The sequence below is a fragment of the Athene cunicularia genome, assembly GCF_003259725.1.
Source record: "Athene cunicularia isolate RWA chromosome 3 unlocalized genomic scaffold, athCun1 chr3_part1, whole genome shotgun sequence".
In the NCBI taxonomy this organism is placed as follows: Eukaryota; Metazoa; Chordata; class Aves; order Strigiformes; family Strigidae; genus Athene; species Athene cunicularia.
The window spans coordinates 82,529,202-82,546,683 of NW_020799097.1; the positions used below are offsets into that span (position 1 = coordinate 82,529,202).

Consider the following 17,482-nt stretch of genomic DNA (forward strand, 5'->3'; position numbering starts at 1 on the left):
AGAGACTATTAAAGCCAGAAAGACAGCATGAAGTCTAAAATGCAGACCAAAGAACTATAAACATTAATTGGCTGTGCATAATTTCAGGATTGGACATACATATTCTACTACTATTATGAAGAAAGATTTTAGCACCTCTTTACCTGCATCTACCCAGCACAGCATTGAGGAATAAGGATCAAATGTCAGCCCATTTGGTAGCCCAAGATCATCTTTGACAAGAATTCTTCTGTTGGTGCCATCCATATATGAAGTTTCAATTTTAGGAGCTTCTCTATTCCAGTCAGTCCAGTACAAGTTTCTTAAGAGGAAGAAAAAGGCAAGAATTAAGACAGTGACTGATCTCAAAGTAACATGCAAACACCCTACATGATTTAAATAAATAAGAAGGACCATACTGCACTTTTATTTAGAAGTAACAAAAGTATAGTAAAGATGGAGCAAATTATATACTTCCATTAAAAACAAAAAGAGCAAGCACACACAAATGAAGAGAAGCTTTCTCTACACTGTTTGTTCTGTGCAAGATGCCAGGCAAAAAGACCTCTATTTCAACAGTTCAGAGGACCATTCAAAATACATGTCTACAATTCTCCTCACTGCCCATCACGTCTGCTCAGGCTAAGCAGCAGGAGCATTTGGCATACATTTGTGGGATTAATTCAAAACTACATTCTTCTTTTCTGTGCACCAAGTAAGCAACATACAGTGAAATCAGAGTAGTTTATGGTCACGGGAGAACCCCAGAGAGGGCCATTAATTCACTGATGCTTTATTATTAATGGCTATTTGTTAGTGATGTTTTTTTATCCCTTGAATGCACATTCTGTGTCTGAGAATTTACACAGCCGCTTGATGCAAGCACCTTTGTTATTTACTCGTTAACACATACACAAAAAAGTCTACTAGGAGACAGAAGCCCATGCTGCTTGACCTGAACCAGAGCCCTACTCTGTCAGTGGGGTTCCACACAGAACAGGGGTCTCTCAGTTTGACTACACTTGTGCCTCGCCCCTTCCCTTACACCATGAGGTGCATTCGTTTTTATTTATGCTGTCACTTAATGTACATCCACAGATGTTTTCAGCCCACTATTATATGATTATTATGTAGAAGTTTATTTTACGTTAAAGGAATTAGAGGAGTCAACAAAATTACTTTTTAATGTAATTTTGTATCACTCATTTTCATGGATCACATACATTCTTTTCTCACTACAAACTTTATTTGCAAATATATGGAGCAAGGATGCATCTTTCAAAAAACCTCTCTCTGAGAAATACAGTACTTTTGTTCATAAATTAATTCTCACCTAAGAGCATTCTAAATGCCTATTATATCAATTAAGCAAGCATTTAGTAGAGCTTCTCAACAATTTGAAACTGAAAAGAAAGCCTCTTTGATACTGTACTTCTGAGTATTTTGACTGAAATGTCTTTTCTCAGCAGTAGCCACACTACAGAAAGTTGCATCAGGACAACAGCAGGTAAGTTTAGACATTAATGATCAGACATGCAGTACTACCATGAACACTCTGTAGTAGCTTTTAATTTTCTCTGTATTTCTTCCAATATTCAGAGAGGAAAAAATGTCAGCAGATAAAAAGTATACTTAAAGTGTGTATACGCTTCAAGTTTCACAGGCTGGAGCCATAACTTGAAAACATTTACACTTTCCTACTGGCACTCTGCTAGGCTATTTCTGCAGCTTACATGCTAGATTTTTAAAGTAAGTCATTATCTGCATCTTCAAATAGAAGCATAATAGGACCTTCTCAGGCAACTGAATGACAAAAGCAAAATGATGACAGAAGAGAGACACCATGGGAGCTATCAAAGAAGGAACACTGTACAGGAAGAAGGACTACCATGATGGAAATGAAAAAAAAAAAATTGCTTAATCTAGTATTTTAGACCAGTAATCTTGCAAAAAATTTTTTTTTTAGGTAAAGGCAACGATTGTTATCCTGCAAGCAATGTACTGAAAGCAAGGTACAAATAAGTATTTGTCAAACCTCTCAAAATATATCACAGTATTACCTAGCAGGCATTTTAGAAGTCTTATTTCCAGTGTATTACTCAGACACAGGACACAAGTAGATTGTTCCATACACTGTTTGCTAGTTGCTTCAGGAAGAGATAGTTGTCTTATTGTCTACAGACAACCTAAAAACATGGAATCTGAGTATATGCTTACGTTAAATAAATAAATAAAATCAAGCTTTGCATATATCTTTTGGCAACATATCCATACCCTCTCATAGGATCCGCAACAATTGCTCTGGGGTTCACCAGGCCAGTGTCAAAAAGGATGCGACGCTGGCGTCCATCCAGCCTAGCCACTTCTATTCTATCCAGTTGAGAGTCAGTCCAGAAGATGTTGCGACCTAGATGATCTACAGCTATCCCTTCAGGGCTTCCCAAGTCTGCAGGAGAACAGAGGAAAACATGCCTAGGCGTTATATTTATTCCCAATACATAATGTCATCCTCATAAGCATAACAACTCAGATATTTTCTTCAGTTTTCTGGCTGTGGTCCAACAAAAGCTACTTCATGTCATTTGGAAGAGGAGCACACATTTTGCCTTATGAAGTTTAAATACACAGAACTTTTATAAATACATAGGATGGCAAATGCTATAAGGAAGGAACTCATCACACATGCAAGCTTTCCTTGGGGACACGGACACAGAAAAAGAGTTGATAGAAGAGAAATAAACAGCAGAGATTCCAATAATCTTATCCTACCCTCCTTAGCAGGCCAAGGTCTAGAACAGATTTCACAATCCTTAGTATTTCCCTTTCTTTGGTACTGGCATACATGGCACCCCTCTGAAAACTGGATTTATGCTATGTTTAGCCGATGCAATACTTAAAAGATAATTAAGCTCCAAAGCACTAGAGATAACAACATCAGCTAACTGATGGAATTTAGATCCAGTTCTTTGCTTTTGCAGAGCAATCCTTTTTGGAACATGTTTTAGTACTGTATGCACCCAGTTTTTCTTGGACAGTTAGTTGTTCCAAAAGCAACAGGAAATAGCAGATAATGACCTTACTGCTTTAGCATTAGTAATTTCGAACTCAGATGAAGGATGCAGAATAAATATATAGCACTCCAAGGTTTAATTCAGTCACATGAAAAACTGCTCTATACTTTTCAAGGTTCATACATCTGTTGAAAAAGACCAGGCAGGCTCTGTGGGATGCAATGAAGCCAAAGACAGGTACAGATTAATTTTAGTCCAATTTTAGTTCCAAAAGAAAAAGAAATAATTTTACATGGTCAGTCCCAGAAAGAGGTGAAGTGACCCTTTATGCCAGCCAGCAAAAAAAACCCCTCACTTTCAAATGCAGATCCACACATCATGTAAATACCCAAGAATGACAGAATGTGTCCACTAGTTTTCTATTAATTCTGAAGTCTATTTGCTGACAGCCATTAAATAAACAGCACGTGACAGAAACAGCCTTTCTGGAGAAAAGGCATTTGGTCCAGAACATTGGGTAGAGCTGTCTAAAATTTGCTACTGTGACTTTGCTATGAATAATAGTTGCACAATAGCTTAAACAGTCTCTGCTGTCTCCCATAGGTGGATTACACTTATCACACTTAACCTGAACACATGACATTTTGGATGTATATTTATTGCTGAAGAAGCAAAAAAGAACAAAGATGATGTATCTCACTGCTTCTGACTCACTTCTCATACACATGGGTGGCCCAAGAAAGTAAATGTGAATCAGTTATCTCCTTACTCCTCCTAAGAGCACTTAGGCATGCTTTAACTTAGTTACACTGACTTCACATTACTAATTTGTTTTTCTGTAGAGCTAAACCTGTCATCTGCAAGAAACCACCTCACATATACCTCAGACACTCCAATGTTCTTACTCCTTTTCTTACTAATGGCAAACGGTGCTGAGGGTAGCCTCCTTTTGAGGTGATGGTGATGACATCCCCAGTCTCTGGGATCAGAAGATCACTGACTAAATGGTAGTGGAGGAGCTCCCAGCCTCTTTTTGGAAACAGAAGGCGGCAGCAGGCAAAAGAGTCCCTGTTCCCTGACTAGTTTTCTTGCTTCAGTTATACACCAAGAGATTCAAAGAAGTCTAAAGTAAATGTGTTTTCTGCCTGGTTGACAATGAGCCAGAAAAAACTATCCCCCCTGGCGGGGTAAGGAAATATACAGGCTTCATGTATCACACATCTTTCCAGAGGCAGAAATGTGTTCCTGCTATATTGTCATCAGGCCTGATAGTCCCAGGCTCTTGTCCCTGTGGACAGGCTTGTGCAGACATGTACGGCTGATTGGACTTAAGCACTACAACAAAGAGGAAAGTTCCTTCCTGACCTGCCTCCACAGCGGCAGAGCTCAGAAAGCCTCCACAGGCTATACAGCTGCCGGGATAAATGAGAACTGGATGGGGCTCCACAATAAAACATGTTTCTGCAAAGCAATGCAACTTGGATCACAAGAGCTTTAACAAACGAAAAAGTAGTGCATTCCACAAAAATACATGTGAACTGAAGAAAGCAGCTGCAGCCCACAGGAGGAAAAAGGCAAAGATCAAAACAAAACAAAGAATTCTCATGAGTCTTCTAAAAGGGAAGCATTTTCCTGTTTCCTGAAATGTTAAAGTTTCAGTTTTGGTCAGCATAGAAGGCCTCCATTCAAATACTGAATATTCAACCTTATTTTGTTCTGATTCCTTATTGAAGAGCCCATTAACATGCAGAAAGTAAGTGCAACATCACTCAACATCTCTTCAGGAATGGCATTCACTTCCTATGCAAACAACAGAAATCATGAGATGTCGTTACACATACAATGTTTTTTGTAGCAGATAAAAACCATGAGGTTCCAATGTAGCACTGGGGCATCTTGAATTACCTAAATCAAATAAATTTAGTTGGAAGACTTCATAAATATTTTTAAATATTTTATACACTGCAAGATTTTTTATGCATGCACACACACTCTCATTAGACTGATTCATATCCACATAAAATTTTTAGCAACAGTAATTTCCCTCATTTTACGAAGTGCAGAATTTGAGAAAATAGTTTAATAGTGGAAATCAGAAATCCTTTCCTCACAGAATTTGTAGTTGTACAGGAACATGCTTGCACTACAGGTTAGAGTCCCTTTCAGATTAAATATGTTGGCATGAAAAAGAAGTCTTAGAAATGTCTCAGCCATAAAGCTGTACAGAAATATGAAGCTCCATAATTGCTGAAATAGTATGGGATGGGCCTAAGCTCTCCCTTCTCCCTTCCCAGGACAATGGTAGGATCCAAGCTGTCTCCATCTCTGCGCTGCCCCTAAGAGCCTAATATGGAGTCCCAGCAGACTGGCTATTCAGAAACAAACTTCAGACAGAGGTACTCGGTACATCCAAAGAAAACTAAGCAAATTTATTGTAGAGTTTTAAAACTGGTTGATCTAAAATCATTACCTAATATTTTGTTACAACAACTGCAAAGGATCTAAAGCAAGGGCGACCTCTTCCAGTATTTTGGCTCATAGGTGAGGATACTAGTATTCAAAAAGTGCCTCCACCTATTTTTGTTGGGTTTTTTTTTAATGCCCTCCCATTCACTTTGTTCTCCAGACCTGTCCTTCCCCTTAACCCTTTCCATTTAAAAAAGGTTTTCATAGTTAAGATGCATGGGCTTACACTTACCCTTCTAATGAAGGTGAACATGGACTGCAGTGAGCAGCAGAGTCTTGCGGGAGAGAGTATAAGAACAGGACATAAACTGCATGTAACCCCACAATACCCTCTAGTCCAATTCTCAGAATTTTTGAGCAACTCCAAGGGCAAAAACTGAACAAGGTGGCTTACTCACTTTTATTTTTCTGTGGGAGGCATAGAAATTCACAGCTGAAACAGTTTCTAACCACCTTTCAGCTGTTTGATCCCCAAGCCCAGGAGCAGAGAGCAGGGGTCCTCCTCTCCAACCTCTCTGCTCACCAGTCCTTTCTCAGCAGAGTGGGCAGCTGACAGGCAGAGAACAGGAGAGAAAAGGACTACACATACCCAAATCTCATCTAGCCAGTGGATTACCTACCTTGCTTGTCAGAAGTAAAATCAAAGACACCCACAGATGACATTCCATGTGAACACAGAAGTGCAACTCTACAGTCAGTTTTAGTTTTGATAGTGCTCAATACCCATTCAACAGCAAACTGACAATCCATCATCCTCCATCATCCCATTTCCAAATCATAAATATATTGAACAATGATGGGTCTACCCCAGCAGATGGCTTAGCTTTTAATGATAACTTTCCTGCTTCACACATTTGCATCTTGTAGCCACTGCACCATTGCAAGCATGAGTAACATCTATCTACAGTAGTCTGAGCTTAGCCTACCTGTATGTTCCATTCTTCATGGCCAGGGACATGGGACCTTTTTAGAAAGGGTGCTGGACCACCCTTTCTGATCAGCACTGTTGACAAGACATGCCTATAAAAGAGGTGGGCTATGCAAAGGCTGCCAGGCTGGTACAACATAGCACAGCCAGTCCTCGACACAGGAAAGTGAGTTTTTGAGTGTGCTTTAAAAGTCTGGGATGTCATGACCTGGGGATTTCCCCTGAGAGTACTAGCTGCGTTGCCCCACTATAGCCACAGCCCTAAGGATGCCACCAGAGGCAGAGAGCAGTAAAGACCTCAGGCTTACCTCAAGATTCCTCCCCAGAGGTGACAAAGCATCCAAAGGATGTAGTTTTTTGTTTTGTTAAACACAGCAAGACTATAATCACAGCCTAGGACAGTAATTTGGTACAGAAATCCTCTAAACATTCCTGTGAGGTGCTGAGACACTGTCCAAAGCCCAGACTGCAAGGCTCTGAACCCTGCACCTGTTAGTGCCTTGGGATATACTTTAAAACCACCGCAGCAGCTTGATTCATCTTTCAAATCCCTCAACCTTCAGTTAAAACATCCCCAGTGATTTTCACAAGACACTCAATGGTTAGACAGGTACAGTACTCTGCAACTGCAAATAAAGACAGAAATATCTCACTGACATATTGCTCCCACTTCCGGACTCAAACAGTGTATCTAAAGAGAACCAACTTCTTGCCTATCTTAGCAGCAGAAAGGCAGTGAATGGCTACTGCATAGGGAACAGATATTTTTAATTTTATATCATCCAGACTTTTTGGCTACTGTTTATCCAAATAACACCAACTTCTAATGCTACACCTCAGGAAACACCTGGGGAGTATAAATTATTAAATTCAAGTCTCTAATGACATTCCTAGGGAGCAGCAAGAATTTTGTGCTGTTACCTGTTTTGATGATGGTTGTTGGCTCCCCACCATGCAGGCTAGCCCTGCTGATCGAAGGGCCACTGATGTCTGTCCAATAAACCATCTTGTCCGTACAATCATAGGCAACTCCAATAACAACTTTGTCCTGTTGGCCAACAAGCAAGTTACATCAGCTTCTGCTAAACAACAATTATTTTCCAGTAGCACTATCTTATGGATCTAAGTCTCAAGCCTGAAAAAAATAATTCTTGAGAAAAGGTGAGAGATGGGGAGGACAGGTACAGAAAACAATTGGGTGACAGTCATTGTACAACAGCGTAGAAAAATACTTTCAATTATAAGTCACTTGTAACTAGTAGACACCATTTGCCATTATCTTATTTAAAAGAAGCATTGTGGATACTAGCACTGAACAGTTGGTCTGACTTCTACAACTTCATCTGCGTATCCATTTAAAGAAAGTTCATGTTATTTTACTGTGTTTTTCCTCATCTGCTTTTTCCTCTCATTCTTTCCCTTCAGGGGGGAATATGACTCCTATCAAATCTGACTTGTGTTCTGTATATTCATCTACCCATGCATTATTGCTGCTACCTACATCGCATTATTTGAATCAAAGTTCCAGCAAAGTATATTTTAAAAAGAAAAAACATCTTAAAAAAACTCCTTAAATCATTCTGCTGGAAATATGCTCAGGGTCAAGGAACATAAATACCATTTTACAGGCAGAAGAAGATAGGACTAGAGTTTGAGTTTAAACTCCTTCCTCCCAGGCAAATGAACAAGACTTTCAGGATAAAACAGTAATTTCACATGGATTCCCAAATCTATCACCTTTGCTGCTTTTGTAACCTGCAACTTCTTAAAAATCTGGTCCAAAATCATGCATTAAGACAGATGCACTTATACATCAGCATACATTAATGCTGTAGGTCACAAAACAATCTGAACACCTCTATGCCACTAAGCACTGTCACTTTGCAAATACACACCACCACAACAACACAGAGACAACACTGTTAGCAGAGACTGAAAGTTTTATTTGAATTGAAAGTTTTAAGGAAGAGTTGCATCTTATCTCTTGGAAGCTCTTTCCTGAAGATACTTCTAATTAATTTATTTAAGCTTGATCAAATAAATAATGAGACTAGCTGACAAGGATTCAGAATCATATCTCTGTATCAGACTAACTACCCCATTTTGCACACAGTATTTTACTTTATTTTTACGTTATTGGAGCAGCACTTCAGACAAGAGACAAAAGCTTCGTTTTGCTCTTACATCACAGCACAGTTTGTGGCACTATTTACTGAACTGAATCTGTGTAATTTAGTCAGTATTTAGTCTACTAAATATTCACAGTAATGTAAAAAAGAGCTCAGTATGCTACCTGGTATTGCCATCTATTATAAATACAGTAACACTGAAATGAAAACAGAAATCCCAAGCTTTGAGCAAAACAAAGGAATGTGATGAAACTGGAAGTGAGAGGAGTTGGTGTGTGTCACAGATGAAGTAAAAGATAGGTTCTCAGCATTAAGAATTCATTTTCAAGGGAAAAAGATTCTCAAGACAGTAGCAAGAAGTGTGGGAAAAAGATTCACCACCCACTGGGCCAGCACATGGAGAAAGATGCAAATAAAAAAAAAAAAAAAAGAGGAAAACAAATAATCTATATATAACTGTAGCTAAGAAGTGCAGAGAACTGACTGAAAAACAGGAAGAGATTATGACTTAAAAAAAATGTTGAGGGAGTAAGAGAGAAAAAAAATGGCCTCTCCACATGCTGCTCTTGTAGGTTTCCTAGACTTTTATACCAGAGTCAGAAAGCCAATGGAAATGTGAGTTTAGGAGAGTTTATACAATGAGCTGTTGGAGGCATGTGAGATCACACATAATACATTTTTGTCTTATGAGTTGTTCTTTAATGGCAAATCATTTTTTCTATAGCACAGTTTCAGGCTTTTTGACTAATTGGGGCAGGCATTTTCAGTGACAAAGTGATGGGATACTGAAATTCTAATCAAGAGTAAAAATTAAGTTTGGAACTTATCAAATTGAGCAGACAAACACCCTCATCAAGTCTTCTAAAATACATGGACTTGGTATAGTTGGTTACTTACTGGAATATGCAAGAGTGCTTTTGCACCATTTTTCTTCATATTGTTTCCCTCTAGTGGAACATGTTCAATTTTACCACTTTGGGCAAAGAGCAAATGCGTTCCTGGTGGCAGAGGTACTGTATCTGGTCGAACAGAGGGCCCAATAACAACAGGAGGAGCAGCTGTGCTCAGACCTTGTTAGAGAGAAGGAAACAGATGGGGAAAAAATTAGCTCCTACAGCATAACCAGGCTCCTTGTTATTTGCAGAGACACAATTACAGTCAGACTTCTTAGAAGGAAACAGCCCTATAAGCAGACACTAATAACTATAATCAGATGCAGAAAGCTTCTGAATTTTTCCCCTTGGCTGACAGAGAAGGAGCAATTGACATAATAGGTCTTTTCATGTTCAGCTCTGTAATTGCTCTTTCCTTCAAATGTTTAGAAAAACCTATCTTATTTTGCAGCTGAAGTGAGGAAGATGTAGGAAGGAACATCCTTCATTTCCTGAGGCAAGTTAGTTACCGCACATTCATATTTGCCACAGCTCCCAGAGGCCCTTCTGGGAGGTTTCAAGGCAGGGAAGAAGTTAGAAAACCATCTTCTTATTCAGAGGCTCACCACAGTTGTCCAGATGTCCTGGCTAAAGGAAAAGTGTATGCTGGAGTTACAGAAGGGTTGCAGCATGAGGCATATCGTCACTGGGACAGCAAAGATCTGCATTGCTCCAAGTCACTGCTATATGTCATGGGCATGACCAAGCCCACATTTGGGAGACAGTGCACTTGGATGGAGAGACACCCACAAGAAACAAGTGTTTCAGCCACTTACATGGTGGTTGGACTCCTGGGCCGCTCCTGGTACCATCAATCTCATTTCCATCCCTATCCACACACCAACAATATTCAGTGCTAGAATGGCACTGAGTGGGTAGGTAATTCCCATGCTCATCACACTGAGGAATAAAGTGACCAATTCTTATCTCCCTTGAGAAGAAAGCGCCTCCACTTCCAAGAGCTACTTCTCGTTCGTGCTGGCACTTGGTCTTTTCCACTTCTGTGAAAAAAAAACCCAAAACCAGACCAGTGAATATTTCTGTTTTAATTAATAGCTGTGTTCCATTAACAGTTAATGTCTGCTGACCACTTACAAGGCAAGTATTCTTACCGCTGGAGGACCATGGCCCTGTTACAAACCTTGAAGATGTATGCCTTCAGTGCACCTCCAGGAACAGTCCGCCCTATATAAGCGTGACACATTTGCCTTAAATTTACGTCATTTTATCTTTTGCTGTCTAGTTTGAAACAGAACAAACAGCCCCCCTGCAACTTCTTACAATGAAAGGTCACAAACAGAAGCTGGAAAACACTCTTTCTCCTTGAGGCACATCAGCAAGAACATTCTGTTCGACTTTCGAACATGATGTCTACTCATTTGGCAATTATCCATGGGCCTCCAAACATGATAATTAGCCAGGCCATACAGTGGATAAAAGGTTTTTTGTAATGCTAAAAATCAAGTTTCACTTCAGAGCCACATGAGAAAACCACAATATGAGGCAGATGCTGAGCTCTCTACAGAACCTGGTAAGTGAAACAACTCACTGCTTTGATGTGTATCAGGTTTTCAAAATTCAGTTATCAAGTCTGAGCATGCATTTGATATTCTGGACCTAAGAAAGGAATTGCAGGGACAGATTGTTCAGTCCCTGGTAAAGCACATAAGTAAGGCTATACTGAAAACAGGTATTCTGCTATATATGCAGAGAAACATATGATGCACAATGGCTACACCGCATGCATATGTATTACTGTATAGATTACAGAGGAAAGACCAACTTTCCAGATTATCAGGAGATTCAGGGATTCGGTTCTTTTGGTTTCAATTTTACAAAACAGTGTGGACTAAAATATACATCTTCTGGTGTTAGCTGTCACGCAGTAAGGAACATCATCTGGATCAATATATCCTAGATTCCAAACATAAGGAAATTAAAAGAATACAATAAAAATAATTTTCTTCCTTCTCTAGACAAATATATCTGGCTTAGTTTTACTTTATACTTGAGACGCCTAAAGGGTTCTGTGCATTGGGAGAGAAAGAGCTCTAATTATGGGAGACTATCTTTTTCCTGTCAACGATTTCTACAGACAGTTAGAAATACTTACCACAAACTGCCTGCTGAAGAGGCTTTAACATTACAGTTCCATTTATTTGTTCTTTGTTTTTACATTGCTTGGTGGACATCATTAGCTATGTGTGGCTCAGACTTGACCCAGCTCAGCTGAGCAAAAAGCAAATCTTGTGCGCTCATAGACTAGTGTGGTGTAAATCATACAAATACAAAAAAGAAGGACAGGTTTTTATTATTATTTAAACTAGTTATGCAAGCAAAAGCTTTGGACCAGTTTCACGCACCTGGACACAATTAGAGAAATACAAATATCTGGAGAACAGCTTACTCTAAACAACTGAAATATTTGGCATCAGCTTTAATGTGGGCAGTGGAGAGCCTTGAATCAACCTACAAAACCAAACCCTGAAGGAAAGCCTTCATTATCTTTATCTTTGAATCATGAGCAAGATTGCTATGCTTACAGTTTAAAGACATCTGAAAAAAAGTGCTGAATCCCAGTCCAGTGTTGTAGCCTATGCAGCAATGAAGGCACAATAATCTTAGCTACAGATGACAGCTGGTTGGGATAGTCTGCTTTTCAGAGGTTCTTACCCTTCTTGAAACACACCTTTGAAAGCCAAGCCAAATGATCATACCAATTATGAGAAACATGGTATATGCTAGGGTTAGTTTGTACTGCCAGAAATGAAAAAACAGTAAGAGCAAGACCTGGGTAATCTTCAGTGATGCAGGAAAGGGAGTGGCAACAGCCCATTATTAACAGCAGGACCAAGTTTCAATATTTTTCGGTACCTATGTTTAAACATTACTCTTTAGCGTTTGTTATAAAATTAAATAAAATCTGTTCTCACTGCTTTTTGATGCAGTTGTTGCTTGGTTGATGAAGGGAACACAATGACCTAATAGATTTGCGTTTCCCTATGGCACTCTACTTATGACCACCGGACAGTATCATTTTCAAAACAAAGCACCATACTGTGGGCTGCCTTAATTTGATAAATTATTAAAAAACCTGAAAAAAAAAATCACATGACTCAGTGGACAAATGTCACGAAGTAATGATATTTCTAGTAAGTTCTCGTATTACCTTAGTCTTGGTTTCAAATTTCCTTGTTAAGAAATGTAATCCCTTCATTAGGATTCCAGAGAAGAATATACAACCATAAGTTGCATCATTTGTGGAAGAGAAACAGGCCACAAAACAAGAGAAGGACAGGACCTCATCACTAGGTAAACTGAGCTCAACAAAGACAACAAGTAGATTCACACAGTCAAATGGAAAGTTACACATCTTGGAATACACTGTATTAGTGTATTATACACTTTAGACCAGCCTCTAAATATAGACTCATCTTGGAAACCACAACCAGGAAAAAAAGTAATCAACAGATCTCAGCTATCAGCAGATAACTGTGAGAAGATAAGCTGCCAGCACACAGCTCAATGCTGTAGGGATTGTGAGGGGGTATAAATAAGAATTCAGCATATACCCAGGGAACACTGCACAGGTATAGAGAAGCAATGTGGGACTGGAGCGATGATTCAGGGAATACTGGGTCCAGCTCTGATAACCACAGTTCAAAAGGACTGTGAAAATTTGAACCAGTGTACAGAAAAGGGCTCCTAAGAGAGAAGCTGTAGTGCAGAACACAGATGAAAGGCCTGATGAAGTTATGTTCCACAGACCACAGAACACACAAGTTACTTAGAACGGTGCATTCTGAACTCAAGCTAAATGCATACCCTTCCTCGGAAAAATAAATTTGTATTTAATGTCTTAAACCAGTGGCAAACTGGAATTTAAAAGCCACTGAAATATATCGTGAAACTTGAAAAAATGACATGGCAATAGCATCGATATGCAAAGTGGGCCAGATGAAGAAAACACATGAACGCATTTCCCACATAACCGAAGAAACAGACAAAATGGGGAAAAAAAAACCCAACTCAAAAGACATATACAAACATTCAAAGTCTTTTTTGGTCATAAAGGAAAGCTCTTGCAGCAGCACTGCAGAAAATGATTTATGGATGAGATACAGAGATGTATAGGACTCCTTCCCTTCCATTTTGCCAGGGGATTACAGTGTGATACACTAAACCAAATTCATTTAGTTGTGCAACAGCATGACAAAATTTTTAAAGATCTGATATAACTATCCCAACAGGGTTTCATTCACAAAGTGAAGCCAGAAGTGATTTAAAACTGTGTCCAGAATCAGTATGTAACCAAAGAGTACTGTTTAATTTTTTATGTGGATCACTTTATTCCTGACATATCATAAGAGGTTATACTGACATTTTTAATTGCTGTTCTCAGACATTGCCAAAAAAAGAAGAGGAAAAAAAATCAAAACAAAATAACACACTTCCCTTTGTCCCTTCATTTTCATTTGTAATCCTTCACTTACAGTGTTGTCCTGGTAAGGATATTTCTCATGTGAAACGGATTGCACACAGAGGACCAGCGAATGGCTCTTAACAGTCAGATCTCTAGTTCCAAGAATCTAGATTTTTTTCTGTTTAGTAAACAGTGTCTGGGGTCTGCAGGGGTAGAAACACTCAGACATCTGGTTTTTGAAATGGAAAAATGAAGCGTGAGGAAATAATGAAGTACAGACTTTCTTAATAGCTGTGAGCAGTGGGACATTCCAGCATCATTAACTCTTTCATTAACCTGCCGGTTCACTCCTACAGACATTCTCTTGTGTGTGACTCAAATCCATTTTACTTGTTAGTCTCCTTGTTTCAAGAGCTGCTGTTCAGCAGTTGTAAGATTCAACAGTAGGTTTCATATAATGGAGACCCCAAACAAGAAAGCAATTGTACCCATGGATCGGAAATAGGTACACCAAAAAGAACTGAGTATTTGGATGAATTAAACTTTCCTGGTCGTTAGTAGCACTGAAAAACTTCAGTTACTTGACTGAAGCTAATTAGATCAAAACTTTAGTAGGTGAAAAGGGGAAGAAAGTGTCTCTAATTACAGCTGAATACAATACAGCCTCATCTGGGATCTCAATTCTGAAGCAACTTACTTTACAAATTGGGTGGTAAAGTAAACTAAGCTGCTTTTTGCTAGGCTTCAGAAAGTATATTTTGATTCTATCTCCTGGCAATGATTAACTGTTGGATATATCCATTTTAAAAGTACTAAAGCTTTAGCAACAGATGACTTCCCAAGGGCAGCTATTGTTCTGTTGACTCTGTTGACTCTGAGAAGGGAGGAGTAGCTAAATTTGTTGTAAACACTGCCGTTGCTGCAGACTAGCAGAGCAATACAGATACTCTGTACTTCAGTCAGGATTCAGCAAAAGTGAGACTTCTTATCAACACAGATTTTTTTCTGTTCAGAACATTTCATGGCAGAGCCAATTGATACAAGTGTTTCTAAAGCATGTCTTCTACTGGTAGTACTAAACAGTATTTAAAAAAAAAAAAAGAAAATCAGAAAGGCATTATGAAGACTAAGAAAACCTGGTAGATCCCCACCCACTAAAACAGTAGATACAACAAAACTCGCCAAAAATATTTTGTTACTACCATTAAAGCCGTGACGCAGAAAGATACCCATTCAAGATACAACTGTGTTGAGTATGGAAAGTCAAGAAGTGTACAGAATAAGCAGCAAAAAATAAAGCTACTACAAAATAGTCCACTGTGCTTAGCAGTTTAGCAGACACACTAAGCACTGCAGGTAAGAAGGTGTTGTTCTTAACAAAAAACCCCCACTTAAGTATGCTATTATATATACTCAGAAGAAATTAATTGTGTCCTGGTAATAAAGTTAATTGGGTGAATTCAAGTATCAGTCTACTAAACCACCTGTTTCTGCTACAAAGGGGATGTTCCAGACATAAAAGCAGTATTTCTGCCTCTATAATTCTGCCCTGAAGAACTGGAAGCTTTAAGGTCTGATTTTGCTTCAAGTTATTCACATCAAGGTTCCCCTCTAGGAAAAAGGATTCTGGTTTTACCAGCTGGTGGGTTAGCTAAATATTTTGACACAGACCAGAAACACTAGGTAGTACTTCATTCATCTGGCATTAAAACGAAAATACACATGGGCATTCACGCATGAAAAGTTAGTTAAAAGTAATATTGAAAGACTGACAAAGTGGCAAAAGCTAGAACTTCAGAATTAGACACTGCAAAACCGCCTATAATATACTTATGTTAGAATAGTCTACAAGCACTTTGTAGTGCTTGATTCGATGTAATGCATGTTGTTGAACACATGATGAAGAGTCATGTAAATATGACCTAAAAAACAGAAACGGTCTTGGGATTTTTTTTTATGCCTTTCCTACAAACAATTCTTTGCCTTTTTGTTATAAGACATGAGAATCCAATTGTGGAAAAAAAAAAAAAAAAAAAAGTCAGAAACTCAGACTTAGGGAATATAGTGGCAGAAGAAAAATATTAAGTTTTGGCAATGCATCAGGTAGTGGTATTGTGCCGTGCAGACAAGCACTTTTAAGCCAGCACATACACCATTTAGAAAAAAACAAACCCAAACTCAATTTTGAATCATCAGATACTTTGGACATCATTAAGGCAGACCAGAGTGCAGAACTGTATTATAAAGAGAGCCTTCCTCCTCGGTCATACTGCTTCTTACTTTCTTTCTCTTTCTTAATCTTGGCTGTACAGTTTGAGTTTCAGTCTGTTGAGAGGTGCAGGGTCATTTGCCCAACAGCGAGAATCTTAGAAGCAGGAAAATTGGGTTTGAATATACTCAGAAATTAGGCTGTATTTCCTGGATGAAAGTGTTCACTGTTCTGCAAAACCTGAGTGCTGTTCCATAGGTTTGGCATGCTTTTGAAGTAAAGTAACCATAGCAGTGCTATTTTATGTTTCAGTGTTCCTTACATTCTTTTTTTAAGCATACCCTCAAGATCAGGAGTTTTATATTTCAAGACCCAAAATACAATTCAAGAACAGAAGTGTGGGAGAGTAAAGAACTTTCTGCTAAATAGAGAACAAACGGGGTAAATACAGAAACAACTAAGTGCTAGTTCGAAACTGGAATTAGTCTTTCTGGACTTTTGCTGGCTATACATGACATGTAGGCATCTAGATACCACTGCAGACAACAGTACAGATACTTTGGTCTCATCCTTCACTTTTATCCTGTAATTGTTGCATTTCTTTTACATTGCCAACAGTTCCATATGTTTTATGATAAGTGACTACTGTGTATGCAAGCCAAATCAATCTGTGGTCAAACCTTTACATAAAGCAACTTCAAAAGACAGTATCAGCTTGGGGCTGAGAACTGCTGAGGATAGAACAAACAAAATGTAAAATGGGATACTGAACAGGATATCATGGAAAAGTGATAACAGTCAAGATACAGATTTTGACACAAGCTTGGTGAAGTTAAAAATTTGAAAGACTTAAGACCCCAATAAGACAATACGCAATTTGTTCTAGAGAGGAACCAAATTAAGATATATCCTCCAATTCCCAAATTATACTTCTAGTCCAACTTTCAAGAACTATAAAATTTTACCTCCTAACACACACCGGAAACCATCTCCACGATAACCTGCCTTACATTGGCAGCTGAAGGACCCAGGAGTGTTGTAGCAGAAAGCATCTGGATGACAGTGGCCCTGCTGACATTCATCTACATCTGTAAAAGAAAAGATCAATCTCAGATAACTGTTCCGTCTGATGGACAAAGCAGAGTGTTGAATTAAAGTGCAAACCTGCTGTATTACTTTCAGGCTCCTATTTTAGGATATCCAGTTAGACTTGCAGACCTTTGGAAGAACGTCTATACAGAAATGCAAAGGAGAAAGAAAAAAAACCAAACATGCATCTATTTTAGGTCTCAGCAAATCCCTGCGCTCTGCTATTCCAATGGGTAACTATTAAATCACAGATTATTTTAGAAATATATGCCCATGTTTCTCAAGGAAAAGAGTTAAAACAGCAAGAGAAGCAGGA

At 38.8% G+C, this 17,482-nt stretch overlaps 1 protein-coding gene across 1 annotated transcript in view; it reads right to left on the bottom strand.

Annotated features, from left to right (window-relative positions):
- NID1 (nidogen 1) overlaps positions 1 to 17,482 on the bottom strand; it is a 37,720-nt gene that overhangs the window by 4,608 nt on the left and 15,630 nt on the right. The window contains exons 12-17 of the mRNA XM_026844586.1: positions 17,043 to 17,165; positions 10,222 to 10,446; positions 9,411 to 9,583; positions 7,306 to 7,432; positions 2,254 to 2,425; positions 144 to 301 (exon numbers count right to left, since the gene is read on the bottom strand). Of these exons, the coding sequence (XP_026700387.1) occupies positions 144 to 301; positions 2,254 to 2,425; positions 7,306 to 7,432; positions 9,411 to 9,583; positions 10,222 to 10,446; positions 17,043 to 17,165 (978 nt within the window). The remainder of the gene's footprint in view (positions 1 to 143; positions 302 to 2,253; positions 2,426 to 7,305; positions 7,433 to 9,410; positions 9,584 to 10,221; positions 10,447 to 17,042; positions 17,166 to 17,482) is intronic.